The 24,170-nt window shown below is 35.8% G+C and overlaps 1 protein-coding gene across 1 annotated transcript in view; it reads right to left on the bottom strand.

Annotated features, from left to right (window-relative positions):
* The window catches only part of RAB3C (RAB3C, member RAS oncogene family), a 114,826-nt gene that overhangs the window by 47,267 nt on the left and 43,389 nt on the right, over nt 1–24,170 (bottom strand). Inside the window, exon 3 of the mRNA XM_039709934.1 lies at nt 9,348–9,466. Coding sequence (XP_039565868.1) covers nt 9,348–9,466 — 119 coding nt within the window. The remainder of the gene's footprint in view (nt 1–9,347; nt 9,467–24,170) is intronic.

Raw genomic sequence — 24,170 nt, 5'->3', positions numbered from 1 at the left:
TCTTTTACTATTGTCAGTGTGTAACTATAAAACAGACTTGCTAAATATTAAACTCAGCGTGTCATGCACCTTCTTTAGCATACTGTTATATTTTACCACCCCTAAGTTTGTTTATCTTTCTGATAATCTCCAGCAGCTTACCATGAGCCTGTCAGAAGTATTTTCCACTTTAACCTTTTGAAAAATAAAAGCATTATCATAGGAAAAACCAGACAAAACTGAAAATCTCATTAAGAGTACCTTAGCATGATCTAATTAATGGATAGAAGTTCAGCCCAGCAGCATTCAGATACTTATCTGATCATCTGGTTTGCTTTTATCCACCTTAGTGTAATCCCCAGTGACCATATCTGAAGAAGAGCAGCATGTGGTACAGATTGGAAGACACCTCCTTTAATGAACAACAGTTCTCTGAATGGCTGAGTATTTGCATTACCTCATCAACTGCACAAGAAATCTCCACTGTGAAATTTCCAGTCCAACAAAGCAAGTTTATGGGGATAGTTAAGTCAGAGCTCTCCTCTTCCCAGATGTAGGTAGCAGCAAGGCATAATTTGCTAGTTTGTCATGTTTTCCCAGATAAAAGATCCTGGCCATTTCGTATCAGACAGACCTCCACATTTTTATGACTGAGGAAAAGTGTCTTAGGAAAGAAGTGATGCACCCTTCCTTACCACATACCAGGTATAACAAGAAGAGAAGAAATCAATCCCCAGAACTTCAGCCCTTATCTGCAGGGGTGGTAACTGTAGAGAAAGGTGCAGCTTTTAGCATCTGCAGCCACACTTAGGATGTAGCTGCCAGCCTGCAGGTGGTGCTAACCAGGAGACTGCAGTGTGGTGGTAATAGCTCGTGTCTAGTTATGGCCAACAGCTGTCCTAATCAACAAGCATGCCAGCTGATACATATGGATACAGATATATAAAAAGTTGTTTAAGCCAATTAGGTGCAGTGGAAGTCAAGAGTGACATAATCTTGAAGCATGTTATTGAGACAAGCTCCACTGAGGAGCTGCACTCACCAGTTGGTGATTGAGTAGGACCTGGGTGTGTGATTGCTGTCAGTGACTTGTCAGTGACAGCCTGTGCTCACATTAGAGGAAAAAGAAAGACATAGTACACCCTGAGGGAACTCTGTCACTATTTACTCCTCTTTTTTATTAGACTTCCCACTGGCAGCATTAGTAGGTTTTGATGGAGCTGAGGACAGCTGAATGGACACCCTGATACTGAATAGCTGCCTAGAATCTGAGAAAATGTCACGTTTACAGTGAAGGAGGTTCAAGGGAGTGATGTAAAACCTACAGAAGCCCTTAGTCCCACAGCAAAATAAATGAAAGGAGCAAGTGTGAGAAAGAGCCAATAGGACCAAGGATCACATACAAAAAAAAATTCTGTTCCACAAACATATTTCTCTCTATGGCTTAAGGACATAAAGACAGGAAAGAATGAAAAATGCCATGAAAACTTAACAGCTGTCTTTCCTGATTAACTGTTATAATGCATTAATTAGTTTTTGGACAGTTAACCCACAGAAAACATTTTCTTATGACATTTGTACTTTTAAGTCAAAGGTTTACTATTTTCAAGACATCACTTTGATAGATATTTTCAGAGATTCCTATTTGTAATGTACATATTTAAATTCAGGTTTCAGTAGGAAGAAAAATATGAATATCTTTATCAAAGCAAATAGTTCAGGCTAGAGTGATGCTTAATCCAACATTAAATGTTATTAAGAAAAGCCTTTAGAAAAACAGGTATATGTTTGTCCTTTCTCATGTAGAGTTTTCCTAAAGCCATGCATTGGCAATGTCAGTATTAAGAAATGGTAATACTTTATGGCATGTACAAAACTTTGAGTCAGCAGTGCCCTGGCACTATCAGGGACAGCACAGGCAGCTGGGCAAGGGAGGGGATTGTCCTGCTCTGCTCTGCACTGGGGCGGCCTCACCTCGAGTGCTGGGAGCCACAATATAAGCAGATAAAAAGCTATTAGAGAACATCCAAAGGAGGGACAAGAGGATGGTGAAGGGTCTGGAATTGAAGCCATATGAGGTCACTTGGTTTGTTCAGGCTAGAGGAGACTGAAGGGAGACGTTGTGGTTTCAACATCTTCATGAGGGGGAGCAGACAGGCAGACACTGATCTCTTCACCACTGCCACCAGTAACAGGATCCAAGGAAACATCATGAAACTTAGTCAGGGAAAGTTTAGTTTATCAGGAACAGGTTCTTCATGCAGAGTGTGGCTGGGCTTTGGAACAGGATCCCTGGGGAAGTGGTCACATCACCAAGCCTGACAGAATTTAAGTGTGTGGACAGTGCTGTCAGGCACAGGGTTTTATTCTTGGGGTGTCCTGCACAGGGCCAGGAGCTGAATTTGATGATCCCAAGAGGTCTCTTCCAACTCAACATATGAGTTGGAATTCTATAAATTATATGACTTTATGAAAATACTCTGGATGACATCATGTTTTTTGCTGGTCTAACATGAGTGATCTTCTGAAAATTATGGAACTGTAAAAAAAACCCAAACTATTTATTTACAAGATTTTCTCTTCTTTCCATACCAAATACATGCTTCTTTTCTCTTTTAGGAAAACTCAGTTGCAGTATATATTACTCCTCAAATATCCAGGGCTATGTCCTGCCCTACAGTTTGAAATGTGGGGATACTCTTTTTTTTATATGTTGGGAGAACCATTGTGGAAGACATTGGAATGGGTCTTAAAACTGGAAAGCATGTAGGAAGTTTGAGCTAGCAGCAATTTAGCATTTGTGAAACAAAGTTGGATGACAGACTTTTGAGGGAAAAGATAAGATGTCCTCAGAGAACTGTTTCATGTATGCAATTTCCTACATCAGGAATTCTGTGGCAAACTATTAGTGAAAAAATCCTTTTTGCAATTATTTTAAAAATATTGTTAACTTAGACAATTTCTTTCTCAGAAAAAAACATCCAGTTTGTCTCTGGTCTTTGTCATTCTTAAAGTATGAAGATATAAAGTGAAAAAAATTTAGAGTTATTTTGTACATAACAAAAGTACATTTTCAATAGTAAGTATTAAAAAAGAAAATGGTAAATTTAATGTAATTGCAAATTCTATCAATACTTCCAATTGAAGAATGCATTTTTCTTATATTTAAGTTCATAAATAACACCATTTATCTTTCCCCTTATCCAGTGTGCAGATGAAAGACTTAGAAAGACACAAAAGGATAATATCAAACTGTGATCAATTTCACTCTTTTTTTCCACAGCATATAATTTGTGTGTTTTTTGTTTTAAGCAGGAGAATGGCATGAAATTATTGATCAGCATGCATCTCCTTGCTCCTCAGTGGCTGAAAACTATGAATATGTCAAAAGCAACTGAAGGGCATCTGTTTAAGCATATGTTGATATCAAGCACAAGTATATATATATATCTATATATATATCTGTGTGTGTGTTTGTGCATGTGTGTGTATAATACGGCAGAAGTTGTATACATATTTAACACCAGTCTGCACCGTCTGCACCATCTGAGTACTTCTGCAGCTGCTCCCAGCTGTGTGGCTGTGCTGAGGTTGCTGCCAGCCCCATGGCAGACACTCAGCCTGTGCAGAGGTCACCAGTGGCACCGTGCCGCTGTGCCCAGGCAGTGTCCCCAGGGACAGGACTCTCACACACATGGCATCTGGCTGCCCTCTGTGCTGCAGGACCCCATCAGCTGCTGCATGACAGCTCATGTGCTTTGGCAAAGAGAGGTGGAGGCTAAATTTGCCGAGAGGTACTTTCCAGTTATTTTCCCTGGTATACAGCATATAATAAATTTTCTTAAGTGATAGAACTAGGTACAGTATCAAGAGGTAAAAGAAAAGTAGCCTATCTGTATATCAAACTTGTGTTAAGCAATATTAGACTAAAATTTTAGATGTGGAAGCAAGAAGGTGAGAACATATGCCCTTTAGAAATGTGTGCAGCAGTGCTGACAGTAATTTAATGGCTCCGTTTGTTTTGAAGAGTCCTTAAATTGGCCCACAACAAGCTAAAGTCCTTTCCAGTTTGCTTTTTTCTTTTCCCTCAATGACTATTAAAAAATGCCATCATATCTTCCATTACAAGCCAAAAAAGAACACGTAAATGCTCAATTTCTAGTGTACTGTAGCTGTAGCTGCCAACTTTTAGTTCAGTTGAGGTGTTGAATAGACAGAAAAAGTTCAAAGAAATGGAAAAATTTTTTCCACAATGTTGTTACAGAATGACAACTACTACTGACATATCTAGTAAATCCAGTAGCCAAATGTCATGTGAAAGTGAAAACTTTCGCATTTTTCATGCCTTAATTCTCACTGTTATCTTGAATTGATAATAGCATAGACTCTTTTTAAGGTTCTACTTTAAAACCATCTAAAATGACACCCTGAATAATTTAATCAAGATATGTGTATCACAAGAACATCCAGCCCCTCATACCCCCCATATATTTCTAGTAATGGCTAAAGTAATATTACACAGCTCAGAATGTGCTCTGGTGTTATCTTACAGCATTCCCATAGTCTTTGCCTAGACCTGCTTCCCAATAACTACATCCCATGTGTTATGGGCAAAGATGAAGAATGCAAAATCAGTATTTAATTCTGGTTTTAATTTGAAATTAAATTTGTTTTCATGCTGTTCTAAGCATGTTGGTTGTTACTAAATTCTGCAAATAATTTCTGTCTAAATACAGAAGTAAACAGAGTGTTATAAAGTTCTTAAAACTTTAAGACATGAATTGTCTGCTGAGGCTCTGTCACCTCATGAAATAGTATCTTCTGCCAGCTGATTTCTTCTCAAAGATCATTAGCTTGAGCAGCCTGCAGCAGGGGAGAAGGGGGCAGTTAAAATGACACCTCAGAAGAAGCAAAGAAGAAAAGGAAAGAGAAATATCTTTCATGGAAGACCCTCTGAATCCTTTAAGATGTGTAACCATTCTCTTTCTAACAGGGACATTAAAAAACATCCATCATATGATTTTTCGCAACGCTATATTTTTTAAAGGGTGAGGGTAATCAGCCTTTGAAAAGGGTGAGGGTATGTTTCCTAGCATACTTTCTTCCCTGCTCCCATAGATCTCAGCCAAAAATGTAGGAAAAATTTATTTTTTTACACCTTGACAGGTTTACAAAACAGATAATCAGTACCTAAAAGCCTCTTAGACTCCTTCAGCCTTATGTGTTTCCTGAGGAAGCACCCTGAATCTGAGATTTCATCAATTTGAAATTTTCAGTTTTTGAATTCATGCACAAGGGAGTCCTCCACATCAGTGTCTTCAGCAGTCACCGGACTGTGATAAAATTATTGCTAGACAAATATTTATAGTTGGGAGAACATTTTCAGGGGCAAAGGAGCAACTTAGAGTGAGTGTACAAAACTATATACCTTGTGCTCTATCCCCATTCATCCTTCAGACCTACAGAAGTTTCACACAGAGGGCTTCAACATGGAAAATAAAATTTCAGCTGTTTAGATCATGCTTTAGATACCTGCTGTTTCTGACCTAGGTAAGATATTGCATTAGAAACATGCTGAGTATGAGCATATTTCAATTTCTTCCAATTAATTCATTAGATGACTAGAAAAGTATTTGTAAAAACAGGTTTAACTTCAGCTCAGAGACATTTATTTCTCTGGAACATCTACAGAGCTCAGCATATTGAGTTGATACCAGTTGCAAAGATAATACAAAGCCTTCACCCTCTCCTTTCTACCATAAGGGACCACTGTCATTAAGGATACAACCAGGTGCACTGAAACACTAAGAAGAAAAGGGGCATAGCATTTCCAAGTGAAACTTATAGAGAGAAAAGGCTAACAAATGTAGATGCTACAGGTGCTAGTATAAAACAGGAATTAATCCAAACACTGTGAAATTACAGCTGAACTAAAAACTACTCATTGAGGTGGCATTGAGCCACTCTCAACATTCACCTATTTCTCCTTCAAATTTAATTAGAAAGAATTTCTAAAAAAATAGATCCCACTAGGCCACTTTCTTGAAACATGTGGGTGCTGTCTTAAGAATTCAGGTAAATGGGAAGTTTTGGTTATTTGGTTATACCCTTTTTCTACTTTAAAACTCAGGCAAGCAGAACATGATACCCTACAACTGATTCCTTATTTAAAGGAAATACATCCATTCCCAAAATTTTCATCTTTTTAGGATGACATGAACAAAGTGCATCAAGCTATTTCAAGGTACACATCTTGCAGCATTAGCTGCACTGCTGAAAGAAAAGACCTCTTAGTAAAGGCAGCTTCAGACCCTGAGGAGAGTTCCATAGAAGAACTACTGAGTCAAAGCATGTTTGATTTGGTTTTTTTGCTAGCAGACAGACTTTCAGCACAAATCCACTCTCTGTGAATTCTTGGCTACATATTACATATGCAATATGTATAAGTGCTAATAGATTTAGATAAAATTATGAATACTGATTTTTTTAAATGTAAAATGTTAATACATTGGCTATAGAATTTTTCACAGTTGAATAGATATATGCTGACTTAGATATGCTGTCTAGAGATACAACTATTATTTATCTATATCTGTAGTCAAAGAGGAGAAATGTCAGCCATATTTCAGGCTGCAAAAAATATCTTTTAATATAAAAAAATCATCCCAACACATGTTTTAAACCAAAGTCCTTTACCCAAGGTACCTGTAGATTCATTGTCCTGACTGCAGTGCAGTTTCTAGATCCAGTCTTGAAGCTGATATGATGTGATTTGAACTTGGACTTAACCTGTTGTCCATGTATATGAAAAGGCACTACTGCTTAAATAGGCACATTTATCACAGAGAAAATCACTTTCAGCCCCAAAAGGACTTAAAATCCCCTGTTCTCTCCTCCTGTAACTTTCAGAAAGACGCAGACACCTACAAATAGCCATACTTGCTTTTCTGCAGCATTGGTAATTGCCAGTTTTCTTTAACTTTTCTCACATTCAGAAGCAAGCTGTGCAATTACTATCAAAATTGAAGCCAGGGCTGATCAAAATTAATTATGAGCTGTGAGATGGGAGTAATGAAAAAAAGGAAGAACAGCAGAGCAGCAACTGGGCTTACAAAATTAAAAATACAAGTAAAAGGCAAATCTATGTCTCATCCTGACAAGTGAGGCACTCAGCATATCTGTCATTCCTTTCATCATGCAGATTACTTCTCAGTAGTTCTCAACATATAATACTGCATCCCCTCTTTCTACCAAATTTCTGTAAGAGCTATCAACTCTTTGTGAAACTTCTAGATAAAAAACTTTGAAAAATCGTATTTCATAATTAATCTATTTAAGATCTCCATAGCTTTAAAGTATTTTCTTGCTTCAATTTACAGTGACTTTTTTTCTTTTTAATTAGCATGAAGCTTAGTTACTTTTTACCAGGAGACAAAGAGTGCCAAACATAACAGATCTAGGAGACTGGAAAACAAACAGGTGGGAAAATTAATAATAAGTACTCATATTTACACTTGCTATAAAAGGAGTCTTTGTGTTAGAGGGAGAGAGATAATATATGGTATGCCATCTGGTTTGCCTGGAGATAGGACAATGAAATTTTCAGATCACAGCTGGTCCTAGACAAGACATTATCAACTCAGTGCTAGAATAGAATCAGCCCATGGACAATGAAAAACAAGACCAAAAAAAAGTGCTTCATACGGCAGTGGCGGGAAGCAATGCCATTGGCAGTCACATCTGCAGGTTCAGATGGGAGACTGGTGTACTTCTGGATTTCCTGTTTTTGTTAAACTTTTGCAGTATCTGTGAATTAACACTTTCAGCTACCTCTTGTTAGGTAGGAGATTGTGTCTCATTGAACAGAGCAGTAGTCACAAATGTGTAATAGCAAGTACTTATACTATGTTTCCAGATTGTAAACCATGGGCAAAACACCCCTTTGTTATAACTCACAGGGAGCAAAGGTTCCTTTTTCTTGGAGTATCAAACAGAGACTCCACTCAGATACATTCAATTGCCCAAAAAACTTAATCTATACTCATGCAAACTCACAGATTCTCTCAAAAATTGAAGGAGTTGCTCATAAGAGCAATTTGGTGTAGAGGCATACAGATAACTTGATAGAGAAATAGTGGGACACAGTCTGAAGTTGCCCCTTTCCCCTGAAGGACTGTAAATGGCTACATCCCTGATGCTTATATGGGAAATGTTAGGCAACCCAAGATCCCATTTCACTGCAGCAGAGTCAAGCTAAGGTTTTCAGTTATTATTTTCAGAGTGATAAATGGCCAGCCTCAGCTCACCAAGAAAAACTCCAGGTGTTGAGAGGGAAAGTGTTCCATGGGTACGGTGGCACCTTCTATCTCAATAATAAGTAGAAGAGTATGAAAGAGAGAAAATTATTTTTCTTGGATGGTTTAATGTTTATAGCAATTTCTGTTAAAAATGGGCATCACAGCATCATTACTTTTCAAGTGTGAAACATGCTTCTGACCCTGTCTCTCCTGAAAGAAGTACACACTAGAATATATCTTAAAAAAAAAATTAAAAAGCCAAAGAAATATACTGAACAAACCAGTCAAACTCCAAACAAAATCCTCTTTCAAACACAGTTGTCCCATGGGAACTACATGCAAGAGAGCATGTGGAGCACACATGACAAATGTTATTCATATCACTCAGAAAACTGCTGAAAGGGTCTTGGATATTAAAATAACTCATAAAGGGGAAAAAATCACAGAGGAAAATTCTGGCTTTCATTTTATTATTTGCATAAGTTAGCTTTACTTAAAAAAGCTTTAGATTGTCTGGTTCCTGACTGACTCATGTGATTAAAATGATATCTTCACTTTCATGGAGACATCTGTATGTTCCCATAATACCAGGTAACACAAATTCAATGCATTCTAGGGGTACTGCTATTCTGATAAAGTTCACTCATTTTAACACTTGATTCACAGGATGGACAGAACAATGTATATCCAGCTACAGATAAAAAAATTAAATTCAAAAATTACTCTCAAACATGGTATCTCATTTTTTTCCATAAAGTATGGGAACACTTTCTGGTATCTTAGCAGTTAGTCTTCACATTAGCATGTTTCTCGTTTTAGTATTATCAATAATGTACATGAACTGAAATTGCAGAAAACAAAATCATTACAATTAATTATATGCAAAACATTTTTAAATATTCGTTGTCTTTCCTGACTGAAAAGAACCCCACCACTATATACTCAGATACAGGAATGCTTTAGCATTTAAGTGGAAGTTTTCCAAAACAATTTACACTGTCACATCAAAAAAGTGATATCATGCAATACTCTCTGACTATTTGTTTAATACAAATTCCAATTTTTACATACCAGTCTTGCACAGCATTGAAGGAGTCTTCATTTGTGATGTCATACATTAAAATGAAGCCCATTGCACCCCGGTAGTAAGCTGTGGTAATTGTTCTGTACCTCTCCTGGCCTGCTGTGTCCTGAAACAATAACAAACAAAATTTTTACATTACACATAAATTGAAAACTTGTTTTCTTTTCTTTTCTTTTTTAGAAAAGAAAGAGTTATTGTACAACTCTGTAATCCTGAGGATAAGTAGAAATAGGAGAACTCTGCACTAGATTATAACAGGAGGGACATATGAGGTGAGAGTGGAAAGCAGCAGAAAGGCATGGCCCCCTGTCAGCCCATAGATTCTGAGTCATTAGTGATTCATTTTATTCACCCTCAGAGTTGGGTAAGAACTTTGTCTTCTGATCCTGCCTTGTACCTTTCCAGTAAGACAGAAGTAAAATCTCAGTAAAATGTTGGAACAAAATAGCATCCTTAGGACGTTCATTACAAGAACAGGATGGTTCCTGAAGCCAGGAAACATCTGGAACAAAAAGGCAATGTCTAATTGTTCTGTTTTTGTGATTTTAATCCACAGGTGCTCATGTCAATGAGCACCAATACAGCTTTAAAGACTGTATGGCAGTGCTCTTAAAACAAGGATGATATGTGGAAAAAAAAAATTGCTATCAGTCCCTTATCTCAACCCAGTTTTCTCCCTCATCTTAATCAACTGTCTTTAAAGCAAGAAATGTAGAAATGTAAGTCTTATCTCCTACTCCTTGCATTCCTTATTTCCATTAAAAACTTTTCAGGGTAACCATTAGCTTTCTATATATTTAATGCAATATCCAGAATGGTGTTTAGTCTAGAGAAAAGAAGGCTGGCAGCAGGTCTCATTAATGCTTTTATTAATATAATACAAATATTTCAAGGCAGATGCCAAGAGGATGGTACCAGATTCTTTTCAGTTGTGCCCAGTGACAGGACAAGGAACAACGGCCATAAACTAAGCACAAAAAGTTTCACTCAGCTTGATGAAGAACTTCTTTATATTGTGGGTGGCACTGGAGCAGGCTGCCCAGGTGGTTGTGCAGTGTCCCTCTCTTGAGGAGATGCTCAACCCCCACCTGGATGTGTTCCTGTGTCACCTTCTCTGGGTGACCCCACACTGGCCCAGGGGTTGGGCAGGGTGATCTCCAGGGGTCTTTCCCAACACTAAGTATTCTCTGATTCTGTAATACAACCACCTATGTCTGCACTAAAATTGAGACACAACAGAAATAACTGAAATGTAGGAAATGCATAACTATGTCATGCTCCAGTCTACATATTTAATATTTTAAACCATTAACATTAACAGCATTACAGGAGACATATTTCAGTGCAATCCTGTAATTAACAGATCATCTGTGCACATTTAATTTTAACAAACTTTGAAAATTAATATCATTATTTCCAATGGTTTTTCAATAGCTAGAAAATTAAACATTAAAATTAAATTCTTAAAAGAAGACTAACCAGTAACAAACATTTGGTCTGTTTTCTGAAATATTTTCTAGTCTTGAAGTACTCCCTTGTGAACAAAAGAAAAATAGATTCGGTGGGCCTCCATTTCTGCATATATACCACCTATTTCATAAACTAATAAAATGAGAAAAGGAAATTTACAAGCAACACAAAACAGTTTTAGATTAAAAGAAATTTCCAAGATCACTTCAACTAACAACATTAGGTATAATATATGATCCCTGTTCATCCTGCCTGCTGCTTTGACGTATTTTCAGTGATTCAAGATGGAAAGCCAAAGTAGTAGTTAGACTTCAGCAAGTCTCACATGAAGTTAGGTTACATCTTTGTGGGAAAGGCCAGACAGACCTAATCTGTTTCTGTTTATCCCTGAACTGGCTGAGCCTCTACCAGCTGTGGTCTGCAGCTTGGATAGCTGCTCCCAGGTTTTCAGGTGTTCTGGTGTTCCTGAATATTAAGGTATTAAGAAGTGCACTAAACCTGTGTATATTTCATTTATGAAAAAAGCAATTTTTTTCTTTTTTTGTTTGTTGGTTTGTTGTTTCAGTTTGAGGGTTTTTTGTTGTTGTCGATGCTGCTGGTTTCATTTATTTGATTTTTTTTTTTAATTAGAAAAAACTTCTGGGAGGGACAGAAGCAAAATATGACCCACAGCAAACATTCCAGGAGTGGATTTTCAAACAAATTTTATCAGTGTCTATCTGCTTGGTTTTTAGTTAGAGACATGTTTGATTAGAATGTGTGATAGTATGACAAGCAAGATGACACTCTTACCGAAGACAATTTTATATTGCTCTAGGTGGTTTCCACTGAAGCCCACCTGCAGATAAGAGTGAAAAGCCCTAGCAATAAAGCCATTAGTCAATGATGCTTTCTGTCCCAGACACTGACTATTTTTTGTTCAGTGTAAAGCCACATAGGGCAGGCTTCGAAACTCTCGATTATAAAAATAAATAATGAAAATAAAAAATGGGTTTAAAGGATGACAAATCAATATCATAATCCTTAAATGATTTTACACAAAGAGGAAGGAAGCTGCAGATAAAGATCCAAACACTGACTGATTTTGGGACAGAAGATGTTTTTCTAGACCCAAGTTTGTCAGTCTGGGAAGGAACTAGGTATTTGGAGTTGTTCTCAAATTTTAATTCATAATTCTAAATTCATAGCTAATGCTATGTTAATAGGATGATAAAAAAAATATTTCCTAATGTGATATTTCAGTACACATGACAGAGATGGATGACCATTGATAAAGGACAGTACATTAGTTACAAATATAGATAATCAATTCTTCTTCCTATTATTTTATATTCACTTCCTATGAAGAAACAATTAAAATTTTAATAGGTCTAATGCAAAACGTATGCAGTAAAGTTTTTATGATCCTGTAAGAAATGAACCCAAATATAAATAACCAATGTTTAAAAACTTTTGTGTCCCAACATTCATAAGCATGTTCTTTATATTCAGACAAGAATATCTTCATAACTGCTCTAAGGATAGGTCCTTTCATATGACCATCAAGGAACTTAAATACCATTTGACAGGAGAGATAGCATACTAGAAAATATTAATAAACTTCAATATTAAATATTCTATTTTACTACACTCATTTTGTTTATTTCAAACAGATAATACTATGCACATGACCTTTTTGTTTATTATCTTTTATTCTTATGGAAGAACTAAGCAGAAAATGATTGATTTCCAAATTTTATCATATTTACAGTTGCAAATCTCTATGATTGTATCCTCAGGTACTGTAATACACTTGTACTTGAAAAAAACCTTTTCAAGTTCAGGTAGGGCTGCTGTCTGTTGCTATGTTTTCTTAGTCTATTTGACAAGACCACAGAATTGATCTGATGACTGTCTTCTTAGATTTAAATTCTAAAATATAATATCTGTACTTGCAGTGACTGATGTTTATTTCTAAGCAAATGAAATAAGCCCAAGGAAGAATAAAATTTGGCCTATTATTGACTGGAATTTTAAAGAAGACAGTTCATTTTTATCTTTGATGAGCAGAAAACAAGACACATAGATCCTGTTGGGGACTTCTTCATTCATGTAGTTAATGTCTGGTAAGAACAGATGATTGTCGAGATTGGAAATGCAGAGGGGAATGAATGAGGGTGAGGGAATGCTTTATGAAAACTACCACAAACAGTAGACAAAAAGAGGTATTTTAGAAATCTTAGACAAAACACACACACACAAATCTCAGCAGCTACAAGAAATATTTTCAAATATTACATTCACTTCCATAAATTCAATTTTTAATACAGCTACACTATTCTATTCACTTCTGGTTAGCTGATCCTATCTTTGTGGATCTTTTTTAGTAGGCATTAGATTTTAGTTATTAAATCACATTATTATAAGGTAGAGTGGTCACAGTACTTTAGAAATTGTCCATTTTCTGAGCATTCTATACAGCACATTAGCTAATAGCTCACAGTCTTGAGTATTTGAAGACTGGTACTTGCACAGATTTCCTTTTCATGTTTTGATGCCTCTAGTATGCTTTGTTCGGTTTCTTTTCTTAACTGATTTTTTCATGTATAATAGAAATTAGTCATCTGCAAATATTTTTGTGCTCCAGATGTATGAATATGTATGATTTCATATTAGATAAATTCATTGGTTTTTGTGAGTGATTCAATAGCTAAAAGGACGAGTAAAGTTTTTCTATCAGTGAAGATCTTGAAAAGGGCACATACATCTGTAGACAGGGAAAGAAGAATGCACAATATTTGCTTCCGCCTCTTGATGAAGATAGCAATCTGGTATGCTTTTGGCCAACTCTCCTTTTATTCTTCCTGATCATATATGTATCAAATGATACGCAGACAAATAATTCCATATTACCTTGGATCTTCATTTGAGTTAAACTTAAAGCTGTGAAATTTGACATATTTATTTATTGACAAATAAAACAATAAGCAAAGATATGTTAGTTGTTTGTACAGTAACTACCTGGATCAGTGTTTGTCCTGTTTTCCTCTCTAATAATGTCATGGAAAATTATTCTTACTGTGGAACTACTATATAATTGGAAGCTTTATTGTATGGGGAACGCACCAGCTGCTGACAACAGTGTTCCCAGAGGAATGGAGAGATATCATGTAATAGCCATCTGTGAAAGTAGGAACACTTGAGGACAGGAAGCTGGCTGACTCAAGAGGAAATAATGTGTTTCACATGAAGTTAAGAGTTTAGGGGGCAGAAAAGTTTCAAAATACAAACCAAGGTTCTGATAGTAATCCTGGAGATACAACTGTGTATCTTACTTGCGAAGTACAGTTATCTAACTCAACAGAAGTAAATCCCTCCTCCTGTCAAGTCCTGCTAAGCTAGACTTCCTCAAGAATGTGCCCATACCAGCTTAAACTATGCCAGCTTTTTTGCAATGGGTTAAATCAGACACTTGAATTAATCTGCTGTGTGCCCTCCCTCTCACTCTCACCTAGCACTGCACCACTGACAGGAACAATACTTTATGCAAATAACTTGCAAGGGGAGTTGCTCATTATTAACATAGGCAGTTCTGAAGGTGGAAACAAACATCATTTGGCAACAAGAACTTTTAATGAGCCTATTATGAGAGTTCAGCCTGCAAAACACAGATTTCTTTTTTGCCATGCTTAAATGACTGCGTATCTCTATATTTCTGTTCTGCATGCCAAACACACAAATATATTTTTTAGATCCACTTTCTCACTACAAGTTTTACTCATATCATAATGCAGCTTATTCTATGTGCCATAAACCTGGCAAGAGTAGAGGAGGATTTCTTAGATGGTGTTTATACCTCTGCTTCACATCCACACCTTTGAAGGCAAGGCAAACAGAAAGGTAAATTAGAAATGTGAGTTGGGTGAATCCTCAATTTGCAGGCCAAATTTTTCGGTTAAGGTAAAGAAAACTGCCACAGCAATCAAGAACCTCAGCTCCCTAATGAGTTTCATTTTTCTTTCCTGCTGTTGCTACCCTAAGGTTATTTATATACTCAACCAAAGAGATTATGTATTTCTCCAATTTTTCTGATCTCTCTTCAGGTATTTCTGGGGTCTCAGGAAAAAAAAAAGGGTAAAAATAAAAGTATGACAAACCATAACCCCCCAACCAGCCAACCAAACAACCAAAAACCACCATAAAAACCTCCAAAAGCCAAATATAAAAAAATCCCAAAAACCGAAAAAGAAAAACAAATAAACAAAACAAAACAAAAAAAAACAAAAAAAAAGAAAACAAAAAAAACCCCAAACCCACCAAACAAACAAACAAAAAACCTCAAACAAACAAACAAAATCCCAAAACCCAAAGAAGTTATTCAAGGAGGAGCAAGTGAGGATGTCTGCAAAAATCCTATTGAGATAACACACAGGAAGAGCAGCTGTGGGTTTATATCAGAAGCAACTGGGCAGGGCACAGAGAAGGAGGATACAGAGAAAAGCTGCTGGAGCAGGAGAAGCTAATTATCCCAGGAGCACTGTTTCTCAACAAACACTATGTTCAACAGAAAGTGTTAGGCACACAGACAGAGGAGCACTTAAAAGGAAAGGAAAACACAGTTTGAATCACTTACTTTAGCTAAGATACAATAAAAAAGATATAACACGATGTATTGCCAATTCAGTCTTTGCTCATGTACATATTTTCTGTCAGCAGCTCTTTCCAAATTTCTCACAGCTTTGGTCTCCCTGGAAGTCTGTCTTTTATATTCATGTGTATATGTGTATATATATACACACAAGTATTTATACCTGTATAAATATATGAGTGTATCTGTGAATGCATACATGTCTTTGTAGAAATATATATAGGCATTTGGAGCTTGAAAAGCCAGCTACTGAGCTTGCCAATACATACCTGCTAACCTTATGTTCTAATCTTTATAACTCGCCTCAAAATCAGAGCTGACACTTACTTCCTCAAACAGGAGGGATGCAGGAGCATGGCAGGGCTAGCTGGAAATATATGGGGTCAGAGCAGAGGGGAGAGATATTATTCCAATGTAGCTGGCAAAAAGGGGCCTGGGGGACCTGTCCTGGCAGGACAAAGGTACAGCAGAGCCTGCACTGAGACACTGGCTCCTAGAAACGTCTGGGCTGGCACTAGAAAAATATTTTACTGACAGATTAATTTTCTCTCACTCCATCTATGGGAGCTGCTCATTGCACCTGAAATATATTTTATATACATGTATGTAAAATTTTAAAATTTCTGCTTTTCTCCTTTCCTGTTCTTTCTTCTCTCTCCTTTATTTTTAAGACTCGCACAATGCATCCATTCTCTGCAGTTCAACTATCATGCCTTCCTAACACACAAAATTTAGGAAAGCAGTGTAGCACTGTGTGCTTTCTAGCCCAGTGGAACTTGACTTCAGTTGCCATCAGTTCTGGCCTCAATTTTTGAACTCTGCTGCCTTTTCATGCATGCCCCTTCTTTTCCCACCATAGGCCGTAGCTTTCTCCTGGTCCTGTCTTCTCCTTGAATGTCATCTGTCTTAATTTGCTGGATGTGAACATTAATTCCTCTTACTTCCTCATCTTTGGAATGCGTTGGATCAGCAGAACTTGGAATTATCCATAAAAGTAAAACAAATTAAAATACTCCTCTATGTTTTTACCAAACTTCCTTTTAAATCTTAAACTCAAACTTCCTTTAAAATCTTAAGAATAATTTCTTTCTGGAAAGGCTTAGGTTTTGCTTTCAAGATCTTTTTTTTTTTTTTTTGTATTTTATGTCATGTGTTACAAAATCATGAGTTATGTACTGCTATCAAAACCACACAGTGGAAATAATGACCTTATAAAATCTAATCTTCACTTCATGAAATATTTCAAGTATATTTTAGGAGTCACATTAAAAGGTAAATGAATATTGAAGTGCAGTTTGTCACCACATCTACAGAAAGAAAAAGAGATAACTTTCTATTTGCATGATTTTTAAATACTTGTAAATCAAAATGTGAAATTTCCTCACATTTTTCAGGAAAATAATGAAGCAACAGAGACCCATTCTGAAAAAAAAATAGTTCTATACAATCAAAACCAGCAAAGCTGTGACAAGTATCTTTGTTTTACAGGCACTTATTACCATTCAGGAAAAAGCACAAAAAAAAAGTGATATTCTTAGTTTTCTCATTTTTTGTTTTTTAAAACTCTTGCTCCCAGTCCTGATATAGTACAAGAACAGCAATGGCTTTTTTAATTCTTTTTAATTTTTATAATCAGAGACCAAAAATGTGTCCTGCTGCATAATGAAAAAAAAAAAAAAAAACAAATAAAACTTTTAATATAAACTGAAATTAATGTATTAGCAACAAAATTTTTACTAAAGCCAAAATCATTTTGGAATGCTGAAATTCCACTGAATTCTGAAAAAGCCTGAGAGGACCAGAACAGCCTGCATTTCAATGAAAACAAGAAGAAATATAAGATCTATGATAACATTACAAGGAACAGTAATCTTAAAAACCTCATACTCAACTACAGACAACCTTCAGACTTTAGAGGAAGTGTCCTCAAGCTCCAGGAGTGTACTTGGTAATTTGGACACTAAACAGTGACTGTCACACTTACAGTGGATGGGTATAGGAAAGGTCATTCCTAATGCTGTCAGACCTATGTCTATTCCTATTAGAAAAATAAGAAGTAGAGCTGTTTCATCCACAGATGAAATATACAGCAGCATAGATGCCTTTCATTTAGCAGTGAGCAGAAAAAACCACTGATCTATATTGGAAGTTAACAGACTTAGAGGCAAGTTGACTACTGTCATATAAACAAAGAACAATATTGAGGGTTATTGGAATGCCAGAGTAAACTGCTCTTCTTATACACTTACAAGTCTTTTTAATTAACTGCTTCTCTCTAGAACTTTATATTCACAAAATAATAACCTTTCGTCTTTCTCTTCCCCTTGTTATTCATTCCTATTCTGCATCTCTAACAGCTTTCTCTATTAATATTCATTGATTCATATTTAATTAACTTACACTTATTATACAGGATGAATTGGGATCCACTGATAGCAAAAAGTTTGACCAGCCATTTTGATAACAGTTCTATGTTAGTGGCTCATTGCACTGAAAAAATTTCCATAATAGCGCCATCATATTACAATATTATGCAAATCTTTTTCCACTGATTAGTTAACAGCACCTCTTGGCTATTGAGAGCTAAGGAAATAACTCTTTTCTCATGACAACAGTGAGCTTAGCACGTTTTGTTCTCGGTCTTTTTTAGATGCACAGCCTTATAACAGTCCAACTCTAAGAGAGAAATGACCTCATAGTAAAAAGAACATTTTAAAACCATAAACCAAGCACTCTTGCCAGAAACTCTCTCCCCACTTCTACATTTTCTTATGATAAGCCTCTGTGTTTAAATCTGCAGTGAAGTTTCTCTCATTTGGAACAAATTACAGAAGCATTCATATTAAATATTAATAACCTTCCAAACCTCCCCAGGAGTAAATGAATTCACTTCTAGTCAGAATATTAAGTTTAAAAACATGTTTAAAGGCTCACTGGAATTACTATGAACTTGTACTTTTACCATAATTTCTTTAAATTTAAAATCCGTTAAACAGAAAGAAGACAACTTGCAACAAAGAACTGGACACATTTTACCCACTTGAAGTAAGAAACTAAAAATGCATTATTTTTTGAAGAGTTCAGGAATGGTAGAAGTCCAATCCATCCAGAACTCATAGAAGGGCTGGTAAAAGGCAGAACTTTGTGCTTTAAAATACCTCTTGAATAAAAACACTGGGCTGCAGTGCTGGAGTGCTACAACAGCTTTCTACCTTGAGAACAAAATGCTGCTTTAGAGCTGTCTTGAAGATTCCTTGTAGGAGGATCTATAACTAACTTCTGTATGCTCTTTCTATGTCTGTGGCACCATTGTTTCCTGGGAAAAGCATAAAGATACCAAAGGAAATTCTGGAAGTTCTTTGTGTATCACCACTTAGGCACGTATTTTATATTCTAAGGCTCAGCTGAAAAAGCACTTGTTATTTTCTGGAGAACCTCACCAGTGATGTATCCAAAGCACAGAGTGCACCATTCTCTCCAGCAACACAGTTCCTTCATGTATTTCCTGGGACTGTTCCCTCCACTGACACAGAACCATTGAGAGCTGTGTTTTCAGGACACTCTCCACCAACCTCTGTCTCCCACTTTTGAATCCTTTGTTTTCCAAGAGTTTGTTATCCCTTTTTTAGTGCACAGGAGTCAACCATGGGTTTCAGACAGTTATTGACACAAAGGTGATTCAAGACCAAGAATCTGGCTCCAAGTCTTTTAGAATGACTACTCTAGTTCTTTCAAAGCCAATCTTTACCAAATCTTGCAAGATGCTGAAAAACAGTTTTTCCTTACCCTTAAGTATTTTAGTTTCCTTGTGCTAGAATTTAGAGGACACATAACATAAAGATATTACATAAAGATATACATAAAGATAACATATAACATAAAGATGCTTTTGTTATCAATATGCTGCTAGAATTATCTACATGTAAGATTTATCTACTTATTTGGGGAAACTCTAAATTGGATTGAAGTCACAAAAAAAAGTCTCATCAAAGCAAGATGGAGCTCTTAGATACACTCTAAGCACTCCTAAAATCTCTTCACTAAGGAAAGAAAGTTTAAAGATGCCAAATAGATCCAACAAGTTAATCTACTACATTATATGAGAGTGGGGTTTTGTCCAAAAATATATAAATTTCATCCAAAGCAAAAGGACATTGTGTTCTCTTGCTTGTCAATAAATACCTCTGAACTATGGCTGCATACCAAAAGGTCATGTTTAGAACACATCTCTACTGTCCTCCTATTTGATGAGAGACATGTAATTGAAGAGAGCACAGGTTATTCTAACAAGAAAATAGTTATTTAGCATGAAAATGTGTCAGCAGCTGACACTGTTTAATGCACACCCACCAATCATATCTGTTTGTTATGGTTTAAAACAGTAAATTATTAAAGAGTGAGTTGTGAAAAGAAATTAAATATATCAGGTGTGATTAATCTATGAATCTTGAATTATTTCAAGTACAGTGGCCTTATATTTGCATTCTCTTTGTAGGGAATTCTGCCATAAAGTGGCATAATTAAATCAGATATCATCTAAATTGCTGTTTAATTTGGCCCTTGGTCTCTCTTTTTCTTTTGGGTCAGAGTGTTTGAGAGCTGTGTGCCTAGCATAAGCATATTTACCAATTCTAATGACTTTGTAATTTTAAAACCAAACTTTGGAGAAAAAATCATCTTACCAGAAAGCATAACTGCCAAGCCTAGGAAAGGAAAGGGAAAGGGAAAGGGAAAGGGAAAGGGAAAGGGAAAGAAAAAGGAAAGGCAAAGGGAATTTCATTTGGAAGGGACTATCCCAAGAAAATTTCAGTTGGAAGAGACTGTACAACTGTCTGACCACTTCAGAGCTGACCAAAAGCTACAGCATGATCTTAAGAGCATTGTCCAAATGACTGTTAAACACTGACAGCTGTGGGGGTATGGACCTCATCTCTAGGAGAGAAAGAAAAATTATTCAAGAGTTTCTTCAATAAACTGAACAATAAGTGAAGCAAATAAAAGGTATCAAAGATGATGTTTTTTTAACTAGGAAATTTTCTTTCTATATTTATACTTCAAAAAGCACCAGACAAACAAAACAGCAGCAAGACCACTACACTTCAAGGAAGAAGTGAAGTTTTAGAAGTGTCCATGGAACCTGGCAAGAGAATATGGACTATTTCCTAACAAAAAAGTATATTAAAAACTTTACAAATGCATAGCTAGCCTGATGCACTTTGATAAAGAGACATTTCCAGAAATCTTGATAAAGAGAATTAATTTTTGAAAGGAATTCAAGCTTCAGGTGCTTTGCTGGATGATGACTAGAACAGTAATCACATTTTGGAATCAAATATTAGATGAGCTAACATTACTCCTTGGACTTTTAAGAAAGTCTAATTTTTTAGACATAATTAAAGAAACAGAGGTGACAGTTAACAAAATTTGTAAAACTAATATTTTGCGTTTAGAATTTCAGAAAAAAAGAAATGTGAAGTTGCTAATTCTTTATCATTTAAAAGTGATTAACATCTTTACCTTTTATATATGAATAACAGTTTGCTGTGACTCACAGACAGTAAATAATAGGACCTTATGACATGAAAAAGATCATATAAAAAGTTCATTATTTTACTGCTAAATTAGCTGAAGAAATAATACTAGCACTTGGGATTATTGATGCAAGGTTATTTCACTGGAAAATGCTGGACTACTCTAATCAACTTTTGCTGAAGTTTATGTTTGTGTGAAAAATTTCATTACAGCAGGTAATTCGATCAAAGTGCATTAAGGAATTACTGACCAAAACCTTAAAATAACTCCCTCCAGAAATAGGTCAGAGACTGTCAAGATCTATGAAGTAGCAGAATAATGAAAACATTTTCTGAAAAACATTCTTGAATATGGAAAACATGGCTATCCCTGTCTGGTTTGGGGTTCACATTTACAGGCTCATAAATCACAACATCCACAAAGGCCTGAGATGCCCTGCCACTTTACACCTGAGAATTTATACAATTATTTTGATGACTCACTTCTAATGTGTCACCCAAAAATGACAGATCCTTTTAGAATCCAAGCAGATAGATCTCTCAGTTTTCTGAGGAGCTCACAGTGTTTCTAATTTCATAGTGCTAATTCTATCTTCCTTTGCCTTATTTTTAAGCAAGTGAAACAGTAAATTATGAGATCAATTAATATGAAATTTTCAAGCAGAACACAATAAGAGAAAAAAAGTCTCCTTGCTTTTGTAAATACATAGTTGCACCATTCTTAATTTTATTTTTGGTAACAAAATGTATATTTACAGACAGAAAAACTGGATCCTTAATAGTAAATTAATTAAACTTTTAGAAAAATCCAAAGCCATTTATGCTGACATAAGTAAAGGGTTAGAATCCTATCCATCCTTACAAGAGCTAACAAATCAAATACCAAATCAAAACAATGAAGAGATTTAGACTTGTCAGGGTAGAAGGCCTGAGTGAAATGCATAATTCCTTCCTAAATATTATATAATTCTTGTATTTATTAGCAAGCAGAATGATTGCCATCGTTTATTTTAAGTTTTGAATGCAAATATTTCAATAAAATAAAATGTGCTGGTATAAATAATTTCTAGAGGTAGAATTTAGATCATATATGATGAACTATAATTAGTGTTATTCTTCAGCTGAGATTCTTGAACGACAGGTGTTCTTTCAGAAATCAGAATTATCCTGTCTTAATGCATCATAAAGGAATAGGAAATTACTGTCTAATGGAAGCAGAAAAATGACCAGCTGTGAAATCTGTAGCAAGTATAATTATAATCAGAGCTACATTAAAGCACTAGCTACTTCAAAGCCAGACATTGGGCTTATATACAGTCAAAGAACAGTCTAAAAGCAAATTGAGTGTAAATAACTTTCAAAGGGCTTTACTGCCTAGAGTGCACCACTGACTACATTGAAGTAGTGGATGTCTGATCACAAGAATTCTACTTTAATTTATACACTGTGATATTTTTTCTGAAATTTAAAATATCAGTAAAATTAAGAAACAGCTTCCTGAAAACCACCATATTCTACTACACCCCTATCCCATTCCTCCCCAGAAGAATCTCTTATAACTCTCACATAATAGTGGTTTTAGAGTAGTAGTAGTAGGAGGAGGAGTAGTAGGATTTCCTAATTTATCAACAATATAGCCCCAAAGGTGAGTCTTCCTGTGTACATACAGGAATTCGTAAGTATATATACATATAATATGACCATATGTATATAACACAAATCATAAATATTCACTATTCCTATTGTGATATAAAGAGGTGTGGTTTTTTGTAAACATGCCCCATCTATTATGTCTTTATGTTAGTGAAGAAGAAAGCAAATTTTTCACATTGCAAATTTGTGACTATAGTCCCAGAATTCTTACTGACCTCCTCAAAGCATGAGGAGAAGAAAATATACTTCTCCGTAATTGTTCCTTTATACATTTGCATTTCATTAATTATAAAGAGAGGAATTACCTAACACGAGAGCTAAATTCAGGAATGTGAATCAGATCTTCAAGCATACTACGACACTGGAATTATTTTTGGATTAATATATTATTTACCAAAGAAATTCAAAGTTAAGTGTAAATGATAGCAAATTAAATGACTCTTTTTCAAATACAGATTAGACTAAAAATATTTGAGAAGCCATGCCAATAAACCCTCTGATAGAGCAGCTTTTAAGCACACAGCAGAGAACATAATACAGGTTCCTTAACAATGCCTCTCCAGGCTTCTTTCACTGCAAAAGACACCTTTTTGGGTGGACTTGTATTTTTCCTTGATGCAAACTCTGCCTTTGCTGCAATCTGAATAGAAAGCCCAGCAATCTTCACTGAATATAGCACTGATCAGCATATTAACTCGAAATTGCATTATTAGACATTAAGCCACGTGTTCTTTGATCCTAGATAAAAACTAGAGATCTTTTCTACCCTGATTTGATTAAATTGTGGGACACGTTATTTCATTGTGCAGACATAACTGAATTATCATCTATCAGCTGACAAAATGCTTCTGTGACTGAAAAGGCAGACTGACAGCCAAAGGGGAGACTTGAATAAAGACCAAAGTGAGAACTGATCCCAGAAAGGACAGTTGGGACTTTTTCCTAATATCTAGTTTCTACTACACTGTGATGGGAAAAAAAAGTCTGTTCATTTCACATGTAAGCATGCTCAAAGATTGCTGCTTTGAAGATAATTTACCAGGGTTGTTTATTAGGAGGCTCCATATAGGCTCCCAGGGGTCTCTGTTTCAGCCCACAGAACACAGCTCAAACAGAAGTTATTAATTTTCTTAAACCTAACTGCTTTGGATTTCACAGTCACATTTACAGATGAGTAGAGGCAAGAAATGAATATGAGGAGCACATGATATTTTTTTCCAATTCTTTCCCTTTTAATCTTCAGTGTGATGAAAATGTATTCTTTGTGATATATAATTTTGTCTAAGATGGATATACTACAATCTTTTTGTTCCATATTAAATTTTCTTTCATGCCAGATACCATCAAATTTACTGGATGCTGCAGGAAGTATATGTTCTCCAAAATTATGAAACCAAATGTCTCTTGTTCCTGAGTACTTTAGGTACTTGGTCTCCAAAACTGTGAATGAGGACAGCTCCGTAAGTCATCATTAGGTGTTCAAGAAGATTGAACAGGTTCAGGTGGTTCCAGCATGGATGTTTCAGAAT

Source organism: Passer montanus, unplaced genomic scaffold (assembly GCF_014805655.1).
Source record: "Passer montanus isolate IOZ18808 unplaced genomic scaffold, ASM1480565v1 scaffold22, whole genome shotgun sequence".
Taxonomy (NCBI): Eukaryota; Metazoa; Chordata; class Aves; order Passeriformes; family Passeridae; genus Passer; species Passer montanus.
Note: the sequence above shows the minus strand (reverse complement) of the source record. Positions and strands in the feature narration are given on the sequence as shown.